Source organism: Carlito syrichta, unplaced genomic scaffold (assembly GCF_000164805.1).
Source record: "Carlito syrichta isolate Samal-C Ts95f unplaced genomic scaffold, Tarsius_syrichta-2.0.1 Scaffold309091, whole genome shotgun sequence".
NCBI classification, from domain to species: Eukaryota; Metazoa; Chordata; class Mammalia; order Primates; family Tarsiidae; genus Carlito; species Carlito syrichta.
In genome coordinates this window covers 32,550-43,781 of record NW_007253187.1, presented here as the reverse complement: position 1 = coordinate 43,781, position 11,232 = coordinate 32,550, and the positions used below count along the sequence as shown (strand labels likewise).

Genomic DNA, 11,232 nt, shown 5'->3' with positions numbered 1-11,232 from the left:
TGCACTACCACACCTGGCTCATTTTTGATTTATTGTAGAGATGAGGTCTCCCCAAGTTGCCCAGGCAGGTCTTGAACCCGCGGGCTCAAGCAATCCACTCACTTCATCCTCCCAAATGCGCGGGATTACAGGCTGAGCCACTGAGCCTAGCTCCTAAATGAATTTTTAAAAATAAATAAAAACTAAGTATTTGGGCTGGGCATGGTGGCTCAAGCCTGTGATCCCAGGACTTTGGGAGACTGAGGTGAAAGGATTGCCTGAGTCCAGGGGTTTGAGACTAGCCTGGGAAACTTAGTGAGAACTCATCTCTACAATAAATCAAAAAATTGCCAGGCGTGGTGGGGCGTGCCTCTAGTTCCAGTTACTTGGAAGGCTGAGGCAGAAGGATCGCCTGAGCCCAGTAGGTCAAGGCTGCGGTGGCCGGAAGCGTGCCACTGCACTCCAGCCTGAGTAACAGAGACTTCGACTCAAAACCCCCCACCAAAACTAGGCATTTGTTGTGTTCACTGTAGTCTCCCTGGTGTCTAAGACAATGCCTGGTACATGGCAAACATTTGATAAATTTGTAAAATGACTCATAATATTGAGGCCCAGAAAGATGAAGTTACTTGCCCAATATTACACAGGTAACAAACAGCAGTTGAAATCCACACTGAAGCAGTCTGACTTCAGAGTTCATAGTCTAAAGCCTGAGAGGTGGGCTTCAGAGGTAAAGCAAACCTGGTCGCCCCCTCCACCTTCTGCCTGCAATCGAGACAGGTCTGCCACCGTTCAGGGCTGCCACCGTTCAGGGCCTCAGCACTTTGGCCGATGGCAGTCATGCCCCGGGCTGCTACCGGGGGCAAGGCCAGTGTGCTGGTGCCTCCCAGTGGCTAGGGTGGGGAAGAACAGGCTAAGAGCAGCCTTGAGGCTGAAGGGGCGTTTGGGCGGGGGACCGGGTTGGTTCTTGGTTCCTAATCTCTCTTCTTACAGAAGACACAACACAGGGGTCAGCATTAAGAGATCTTTATTTCACCAGAAGGGACAGGCAGTGGGGCAGTGCAACAATCAGGCCCCAGACCAGACATGCAGCATCCACATGCAGGAACAGCTACACAGGCTGGGGCGGGCTGGGGTTGGGGAACTGGGACCATAGGACACCCACAGCACCCCTGCCAGGATGCTTGGGCCCTGGGCTCTTCTGCCTCCACTGGAGAAAGAAGGCAGAGGATTGGGCTGCTTCCCCATGGCTGGTACACATCACTCTGGCCAGGAAGAAAGATGGCACAAGGGGTATGGGATCTGGCCAGTCTATAGCACTTGATTCTGTACAGGGTTGGCACAGCCTTGCCCACTGGAAGGGCCCAAACCCAGGAGAGTGCAGCCCTAGTAGGAAGAGGGTCTACACACTTTCCTGTCCCCAGCAGGGCTAGACACTGATCCCAGGAAGGCTTAGCACAGTTGGGACCAAGCCCCACCCCCTTAGCAGGGACATGCCCATGAAGAGGGCTTCCCTGAGCACAAGCAGGGGCCTCCTAAGGCAGTAGTAACTGAGGAAGCTGCTATGGATAGGAGGCCTTGTCTCTGTGCCCCTGGGGTAAGGGAGAGAAGGGCAGGGTATGAGTGCCGGCCTGGGCCTGGGGAGGGGTGAGGGGAAGAGCAATGGCTCTGGGCCCTACAGGCCATGGCTGCCCTAGGCCTTGAGGGGCAGGAGCAGGTGAGGCCATGGGCTTTCTGGGGCAAAGTTTAGGGCTGGAAAGACCAGTCCGGGAGAGGGGAGGGTGACCGTCCTACCCAGAGCCCCGGCACCCATGCTGAGCTCTGGCCAGGGCCACAGGGAGGACGGACAGATGCATGGAGAACTTCAAGGCACCAGGATTCTGAGGAGCAGCGGGGCCACCCCCCACAGACAGACATTGATGATAACATCTTCAGCTTAAACGACACGATGTGTATAGGGGGTGGGAGGAGAGAGGGAGAGAAAAAGACGGACAAAGGAAGAGACACAGGAAGATGAGAGACTAGATGAACATGGCAGTGAAAGTGAGGGTGTGGGCTAGAGGAGAGGAAAAGGAGGAGGTGGACTGAGACAGGAGAGAAGGAAAGACAGCCAGAGGTGGCCTGAACACGCAGCACTTCTGGTCCCCACAAAATAAGGCACCAGCAGTAACGTTCCCGTTGTCCCTGTGGTATTAAAACAGGTCCTGGAGGGAGGGGCGGGTGGCTGCTGAAGGGTGTGGGCCTGCAGGGGTCTCACACCTGCGCACCGGTGGCCTTCTTGATCAGGGGTATCTGTAAGGATGGGAGACGCCATGAGGTCCCAGACCACTCTGCCTGGGCCAGTCCAATGGGCTGCCCAGGCAGCCCCATCCCAGTTAGGTAGGTACACACCTTAGATAGGTCCACACCCGTGAGGGCGTGCACAGAGGCAGGCAGCTCAGCCAGCAGTCGGTTCACTTCTGATGTGACCTTGCTGTTGTCCCCACTGAGGACCACAATCTCATCAACTTTGGTCAGAGGGGCAGCGATTTTGGCGGCAATCTAGGAAGTGGAGTGAGAAGAGACCTTGGTCGGTGCTCTGAGTCCATCCCCTGCCCCGTCCAGCATCTCTCCCGCCCTTCTCCAACTCACCCAAACCACAAAGCACCCAGGGTGGGCCTTAATTGCAAGCCTTGACAAGAGAGGCCTAGCAGGTCAGGGGTGGCCTAGGCCTGCTGCAGGGTGCCTGGCTCCTTGCTGATTACTCTCCCCATTTGATCCTTCTAGCCGTCTGTCGCTGTGTCACTGACAAGGCCCAGAACACTTCTGGCACTTGCCCAGCTAGTCAAGTGAGGATTCTTGAACCTTGGGTCCCAGCCTGGGTTGGGAGCCTCACCTGGGGCAGGGCCTCCAGCACCAAGGCCATCTTGGCTGCGTCTCCATATTTCTGGTAGGCTTCAGCCTTGAGCTTCATCCGCTCAGCCTCTGCCTTGCCCATCGCCTCGATGACTGCCGCCTCTGCCTCCCCAACTTTGCGGATCTTCTCAGCCTCTGCCTGTGCCAAGAGGACCTGCTTCACCCTGAGGGAGCCCAGGCCGGCCAGGATTAGTGGGAAGTGCATGCAAAGTCCCCATGAGCTTTGCCTGGGGGCCATCAAACCCTCTGCTCTGGAGGCTGTCAGGGGTGGGAGACATTTAAGGGGTGCCCTGGCCTTTTGGATCTAGCCAGGGAGAGACCACTGGCTCCCGGCTACACGTGGGAAGGGGTACTAACCAGGATGCCCTCTGTGCCAAGCACTACATCAGGCACTTGAGCCTCCTTGATCTGATTTGAGTCTTCCTAATGACAGGCCTAGGGGGAGGTGGGAATATTCTCACTTCACAGTGAATAAGCAGACCTGGGAGAAGTGGCTTCCAAGCTGTGGCCAGGAGAGTGGAGGGAGTACATTAATGGCAGAGGAGCCTGGCTAACCCGACCTGGCCCTGGGGGTGGCTCTCACTTTTCCCCTTCAGCAATCTGCTGTATGCGGTGGGCCTCGGCCTCTGCAGGCCGGCGCACGGTGGCGATGAGCTCCTTGTCTGTGCGCAGAATCTCCTGTGCCTCCACTGCAATCTGTTTCTTGCGCTGCACAACCTCAATCTCAATCTCTTCCTGCCGGATCTTCTGCTGCTCCCGGGCCCCTTGCAGCTCGTAGGCCAACTGGGCCTCAGCAGTCTGTGGCAAGAGGTGGCCAGCACGTTAGAGGCTAGCCACCAAGTCCTGAGGCCTGAACCCCAGCCCCGGATGCCCTCTAGCCTCTCACCTTGATGTTGACCTCCTCACTGAAGGCTGACTTTTGCAGCTCAAAGGCTCGCTTGGAGTCGGCGATCTTGGTGTCTGCCATGAACTTCACGTCTAGCATCTCCTTCTTACACTCGGCTTCCTGGGAGCAGAAGGGGCAGGTGAATGAGTAGAAGGTCCCTTGAGTGACCACGGTCTCATCACCCCTAAGCTTCTTGTCTCTGGGAGTGGGAAGGAAATCTCATGTACCCGGATGCCTGCGTCCCTCTCAGCCTCAGCCACACCAATGTCAGCATCTCTCTGCACCACAGCAGTCTGCGTCTTGCCCAGGGAGCTCAGATAGTCTACTTTGTCGTATACATCCTGGGGAAGAAAGGGAGACACAGACACAAAGATGCCCCCTCAGCCATGTCCCATGCCCCAGATGGACGCTAAGGGATTCAGCCTTCCCATCACACTGTACCTTGATGGTGAAGCTGAGGATCTCGATGCCCATGCGGCCAACATCAGGTGCTGCCACCTCCCGTACCAGCTTGGCAAACTGGTCCCGGTCCTGATAAATCTGCTCCACAGTCAGGGTCCCTGGGAGCGTAGGGATCATGGGTTGGCTCCCCAGGGGCCCAGTCAGTTGGGAAAGGGAGCAGGCATATGTGTAGAGGTTTGGGTGCATGCAGGGGTCATGCAGTCTGAGCTGGGTCTTCCTGGGGTGTTTTCTCAACAGTGTTTAACACCGAGCCTCCTTCTTCAGAGTTCAGGCTGGATAAAGAAAAGTGTTCCAGGCAGTGCCAGGTTCCTGAGTAGACAGACAGCCCCCCCATCCCTCACCTGAGGGAAAAATGTCTCCGCTTGAAATCTCAGTGGAACATGCCCCTGCCCAGCCCTGCATGACTCCCTGGCCCTGGCCTGGGGACCCCTGAGGCTCCTGGAAGGCTGGACAGGGCCTCACCGAGGATGGAGCGCAGATGCCCCTCCAGGGTCTGCAGGACGACGTTCTTGATGTCCTGCACATTCTTGCCCAGGAACTGCTCGCAGGCCACGGCCAGGAGCTCCTTCTCTGTCATGATCTTCACCTGCCAGTGGTCACAGAAGTGCTTCAGCCAGGCTGGAGGGAGGCAGATGAAGGCCCCAGACCCAGAGGTATGGAGGGTGGTGGCTGTGCCCTCCCCTCCTTTTTCAGACCTGGAGGCCCTGAGGGCTAGAATCTGAGGCCCTTAGCAGGGAGACAGCAGCAAAAGAAATTTTTACACTGAGAAACTTCATCCTTACTGGCCGCCCCAGGCCCTGACAAGGCCTGTCTCCAGGGCATTTGGGGGCTCACCTCCCCATCCCTCCAGTCCACTGTTCCCTCACTAGCCAATTTTCCCCTCACAGGCTCCCCACATGTGGGAGAATCTCAGGCTGAGGGGTACAGAGAACGAAAAGGAGAATGAGCAATAGGGACACAGACAGACAGACAAGGAAAGAGCCTAGATAGGGCAGAAGACAGGTCCAGGGGGATGCAGCTGAGGGTGCCTCTCCTTCTTGAGGTATATTCAGTTAATCCCCATGCCAGAGGCCTATGACATAGCTGAACCCCACTCTCCTGTGAAGCTGAGAGGTGGGTCAGGGCAGGAGGCCCCCCACGAGGTCCCTTGCAGGGAACAGAACTCTAGAGCCTAGAGCTCCTCTGCCTCATGTGGCCTTTCCCTCTGGACCCCACTCCTCCGACCCCCTACTCAGGGAACAGGGAAGGCCGGGAATCCTGGCATTTCCAACACCTGCAAAGAATGGGGGAGTTAGTGAGACAGGAGCCCTCAGCACTGGTTCTGTCCCTCGCGGGCCCTCTGAGGAGAGAAGGGGTATCTGTTAGTTCTTCTGGGTGGCCAAGGGGCTGAGCGAGCATGTTCCAGTGGTGGCGACTGGCCCTCTCTTAGGGGGGGCAGGGCAGGGGTGCTGGAGAGAGACTGCCCCTGGCTGCTGTCCTCTCCTCCTCCCCCCAGACCCCAGAATGGGGATGAGGCAGCTCAACGGACATGCGCAGGGCTGCTGAGTTACTATACCTGGGCGACACCCGTCACAGTTAAAGCTACCCCCTCGGCCGTCTCTACGTCCTCACAGCGGGGCTGCAACGTCATAATCTCTAGGGAAATCCTGCCAAGAAACGCAAAACAGGGGCATGGGTCTGGGGGCCCAGGGCCTGGTGGTGTGGGGAAAGAGTCCAGTGCCTCACTACTCCAGTTGGGGCAGACCAAGGGTCCTGGTGAAGAGGAGGGTGGGAGAGGACTCTCCAAGGGGTTGTGGCTGAGAGTGTGTGAGGGGGAACGGGGCAGGGCAGGGCGGGTGCAGGTGACTCCAGGGGAAGGAGTACAGGTGGGCCACACATGTGCACACACATCCTCTGCTCAAGTCGGCCTGGCTAGAATTGTGAGGAAAAGGAAGTAGAAGAGAAGTGGTTGTGAGTGGTCTGGGGCTGGCAGAGGTGGGGAACTCCTAGGTGGAGTTGTGTGTGATGTCCTAGGACAACAATAAGTGCTGGTACTCCAGGCCCTGCTGTGTAGGCCATCTATGGATGTCATCTGAACATTCCCTGGGGGTAGTCACCCAGCCCCTAGGTGTACTCAGCACCCCAGGATGCCCCAGGAAGCTGCCTAGAAAGCTCTGCCTGACTGTCTTCCATGCTGGGAGGAGGCCCACTGCTGGGCCGAGACGGAAGTGATCTTGCACCTGCCCCTTGCCAGGGAAGCCCTGCCTGGTCCCTCTACCTGAAATCCACCTTCTGGTATGGGCCCTAGGTGGGTCACACCGGGAACATAAGCTGGGGTCACACCAGAGCCTCCTGACCAAGAAATGTTCACCTTAGAAAGAGTTGTTCTGCCCAGTCTGACTCAAAGGTCCACAATCACCCAGTTTAAAAAGGATCTGGGCATTTGCAGATGTTTCAAGAACAGTAGTGGGTTTGGAGGGGGACAGGGCTGTGTCACATGGGGTGCTGAGGAAGGCCTGGATCCTACCCATTCCACACAAAGTGCTATGAGCTTCTCAGGCCTCTGTGAAGCCCGCCCTCCCATGGCTACAAGGGCTGATGAGACGGAGATGGCCCCCTTCTTGATTAGAGATGGCAGGATGGCTGAAGAAGGGAGTAGTGGTGCAGGATTTCTGCTGGAGCAGGCTGAAGGGCAATTTAGTGCAAAGGGAGGGGGATGAGGAAGATGCTGTTTAGGCCTCTTCCAGTCTGGGGACCCACACAAACTCTGAGGGGGCAGGGGCGTTTGATGTTTGCTGCTATATTCCACGTGCCTGAAACTGAGAAGGTGGTCAACAGAGAGCTGGCAAATGAAGCAATGAAGACGGGAACCCAAACATTACAGAGAAAGCACATGGAGTTTCTTAATGTCCTGGCCCAAGAATAGAGTTCACCAGCCATGGCTGCATGCTCATGAAGGCTTGGCACACAAGGACTCCCTAGCAGACTTGGGCAGAGCGTCTAGAAGCCTTGCTCTTTCCCCACTTGCAGCCCCAGTGGGCAAGGGCAAGGGCCCTGGGATCTATCCTGGCACCCAGAGCAGCAGAGGAGAAAAAAGAGGGGAGGGAGGCACGCTTTCAGGAGGGGAGTCCATCCGGCTCCTGCCTGCCAGGCCCCACAGGCAGGAAGAGAGAAGGTTAGACACAGAGGAGGAAGCAGGTGGGTTATTACCTGTGCAACCCCTGTTACGAATAGCGGGACCCCCTCCGACGTCTCAATATTCTCACAGCGACACAGGATGGTCATAACCTCCAGAGACAGTCTGAGAAGCAGCCAGGGGGTAGGGAGAGGTAGGGACAGGAAGGGGTAGGAGGGGACACAGCAAATACACACAGTGGTTACCAGACAAGCATCGATGTCTGATGCCTGGGGCGGGGTGAGGGTGCTCTCAATTCTTCAACCCCCCACTGCCAGCTCAGCCTAGGGCTGCAGGAGAGCAGTGACACCCCCTTGCTGGCCTGAGGCCTCTGTCTCCTCTCCAAACTCGACCCACGGCCTGAGGTAGGGAGGCCTGTGCATAGGGCATCCGGGTTGCCCACCGCCTCACTTTCCCAGGAGAGATTCCTGTCACAAACTGGGAGACCTAGCCTTAGCCTACCCTCCTAACACAGGTGAAGCTGTGTTTCCAGAAACCGGGAGGGGAAGGCCTCTCTGGGTATTAATGAGCCTCAGCAAATAACAAATCCTGCTCGGGGCACATCTCAAGGTTTGTACTACATACTGTTAAGGTGGCAAGTAGGGCTAGAAAAGCCCAAAGAAAAGTGGGATTTTCTGACTGTGGGCAGAGGTGAGGGTGAAGGATGGCTGGGGTAGAAAGTTTGCTCCTGGGAGAATATTCAGGGACAACTAGCAGATGAGGGAGTAAGTCACTTGGGAACTTCCAAAGTTGGTAACATGAAGAGAGGTTATTGGCAAAGAAAATGAGCCATGAAGCTCCTTGACCCACTCTGGCTGGGCCTCCTGAGGGCAGTGTGTGTGCGTATGCACGTGTGCAGGGTGGAGATTAGGCGGAGGCCAGGCTGCAGACAGTGTGGAAGGGTTTCCTAAACCAGAGGAAGGAAGGGAGAACAGAAACCGAGGGTGAAGGGGCAGAAGCAAGTGGATGCAGGGGTGAGGAGCAGCAGGCAGTGTGGAGTCCCCAGCCCAACTCTGGGAGGGGCTGCCCTCACAGTGTCCACCTGGGGCTCTGGCCATGCAGACATGCCAAGGCTGCCTTCATTTGAGCCCCTAACACTAGTACTCTTGGGCCTGAGGGAACTCTCGACCCGGCTCAGACAGGAACCACCAACTCTCTTCTGGAGAAGGAGACCAGCAAAAAGAGAGAGGGAGGGAGGGAGGGAAGGAAGGGAAAAAGGGAGGCTGCAGCTCAGATGCCAGAGGTGGAGAACTTGCTCAGGTAATGGGGGGAGCACTGCCCCCAGCAGGGCCTTGGAACAGTACAGAGTGTGGCAGCAAAGTGCAGCAGAAGGGACATTACTAAGCCTGGAAGAAGAATGGTTGATCTGGAGGGTGGGTAACACATAGCATGGCTGTGGAAAGGACCTTGAAAGGGAGGCTGAGTCCCCCAGCTGAGTTAGAAGCCTCTATTCTGACCTGAGAGGCTCCTCCCAGCCTATGGAGATGTCTCCAAGCAAGCTAGGGATTGGGGAAGGGCCTGTCCCCGAGAAAAGGGAACAAGATGGGGAAGGGCTCCAGGTTCAGATGACTCCGCAAGTGAGACAAGAGGGAGGATATGTAACCTGGGTGTGAGGTCAGTTTCTTAGGAAGAGATAGAAAGCTCCGCCCCCCCTTACTTCCAAACTCGCTGTCAGCGAGACTTGGCTCTCCTGGAGCTCTGCTCCTTGGAGCAAGAAGAGGGAGTGGGAGATCAAGAATGTGGAAAAAGGGCTGCAAGGGTATTGCCCTAGCAGTGGATGCCCGCATGGGGCAGGTCTCTGGCTGTAAGTTGAAGTGTTTGGACAAGATACTTGGTTGTGCTGGGGCTGTGTGGCATGTGGGGTGGCAGTCTCTCTGGAGACGACTCCCTATGACTTCTGACAGGCCAACTGGCCCACTCAGGAGTGCCCAGGATCCTTTTGAGTAGAAGTTGTAACCACATTTGTTCCTCTCTGATGCTTTTGGCCCTGGACTAGAAGAGTCTCCCAGCAGCCCTCACCTCACGCAGGGTAAAGTGAAGGGAAAGAAGGGACAGTGGAAGGGGTTTCTGAAAAATCCATGAAGATAAAAAGTTGCGACATGAGCCCACCCACCCCCCAACCCTAGCAGGCACCCTCAGACTCCCAGGAGCCTCAAGTGCTAGCAGCTCAGCGCAGATACGGGTTTCTCTCTGCTGGCTAGTAGGGATCGGGGTGGAAGGGGTTTCCACTGGAACCTCCAAGACTGCCCCTGTGGGATGAACAACTCACCTGCAACATGCCACACCTTCACAGCTCTGCAGCCCTTGCTGCCTGGGTACTGGAGAGGAAGGATCTACTCCCCCCTGACCACTTCAACTCCCATAATCAGGAAGGAAATGATCATGGAAAGGTGGCTGACAGGCCTCATCTCCTGGGTGGGCAGTGAGGCTGACAGGAGAGGCCAGGTGTGGCTCTGCTCTGGGATCCGGAGATAATAGCAGGTAGAGCCAGAGGGTGGGCCCTCTGGGGAGCTGAAATCTCCCTTCCCCTAGTCCTTCCATACTGATTCAGGGGGTCCAGCCTGTCACGCCTGGCACTAGCATTAATTCATTAGATCCTCACCCTTTGTCTCTAACTCACCACTGTCACAGAAGCACTTTTTTTTTTTTTTGAGTTGGAGTCTCACTCTGTCACCCAGACTGGAGTGCAGTGGCTGCTCCCGGCCACCGCAACCTCGACCTGCTGGGCTCCAGTGATCCTTCCGCCTCAGCCTTCCAAGTAGCTGGAACTACAGGCGCGCACTACCACGCCCCGCTAATTTTTGATTTATTGTAGAGATGAGGTCTCACTGCCCAGGCGGGTCCCGAACCCGCGGGCTCAGGCAATCCACTCACCTCAGCCTCCCAAAGCGCAGGATTACAGGCTGAGCCACCGAGCCTGGCTCACAGAACCACTTTTGACTGTATCTCTATTCTCTGTCATTTAGCCCCTGGCTGGATGGTCACAGGGCCTTGCACAGGTAAGGGTGTGTGTCTGGGGTCTCTTCATCCCTTCCTCCCTTCATCCACCCATCCCAAACAGGGCATATAATTAAGACCTCTCAAATAACTTTGAGCTAGAAACAGGAAACTGAGATTCTGCCTGAGTATGACCCTGAACTCTCTGGGACAGAAATGATGTCACACCTCCAATGGAAAAAAGAACACCCATTAAGGAGGAGGCACCCATGACAGACCTTCCTGACATATCCCTGACCTCCTGCATCCCTGTGCAACCCACCTCACCCGCAGCTTAGGTGGCCCCCACTTCCCAGAAGACAATGTGGCAAATGGCAGATACTCTAGCTGACCTGTGGGGTGAAGGGGGAAACATTGGAAACCTCTTTCTCCCTTGCCCACCGATGACAGATTCCAGAACCTCCAAGGGCTTACCTCTGAGTGTCGGAGATACACCACCAGGCCCAGGCCCAGCCGCCAAACACATACTGTTTATAGTCGGAACCACAACAGCCCCCTGGGGAGCAAAGCAAATAGCTGGTCAGTCAGTTCTTGAGTATGTTTATCCCCCATCCCTCTGACAGCAACTTTGGCCCTTTACCTGCTCTGAGACTTGACAATGCCTACTGTTGGGTGCCAGGTGTTGAGGTTACAGATAAATGGGAGACAAGTTTTCCTTGCCCTCAAGGGGCTTAGAATCTAGCTTGGTAGGCAGGCCATTTGCATAAAAAGAAAAGTCAAATGAATAGTGCAGAACATAAGTGCTTCCAGAGGACAGAACAGGTCAGTGGGCTGGGGTAGTCTGGAAAACCTTCATTTTAAAAATTCAACCAGCCGGGCTCGGTGGCTCAGCCTGTAATCCCGCGCCTTTGGGAGGCTG

At 56.0% G+C, this 11,232-nt stretch overlaps 1 protein-coding gene across 2 annotated transcripts; it reads right to left on the bottom strand.

Moving 5' to 3' along the window:
- Nucleotides 1-989: 989 nt before the first annotated feature.
- FLOT2 (flotillin 2) lies at nt 990-10,869 on the bottom strand. Of its 2 annotated transcripts, none has more exons than XM_008066683.2 (10): nt 10,788-10,869; nt 5,778-5,868; nt 4,685-4,808; nt 4,202-4,320; nt 3,988-4,101; nt 3,761-3,880; nt 3,458-3,672; nt 2,855-3,038; nt 2,371-2,520; nt 990-2,271 (listed from the first exon to the last, which is right to left on the bottom strand). In XM_008066683.2, exons 2-10 carry the CDS (start codon nt 5,850-5,852, stop codon nt 2,233-2,235), a joined length of 1,140 nt encoding a protein of 379 aa, XP_008064874.1. In that variant the 5' UTR covers nt 5,853-5,868; nt 10,788-10,869; the 3' UTR covers nt 990-2,232. The 2 variants fall into 2 exon arrangements, with proteins under 2 accessions (XP_008064874.1, XP_021572571.1); XM_021716896.1 differs by lacking the exon at nt 5,778-5,868 and adding an exon at nt 7,412-7,502 and having other exon boundaries at nt 10,788-10,866.
- Nucleotides 10,870-11,232: the final 363 nt, after the last annotated feature.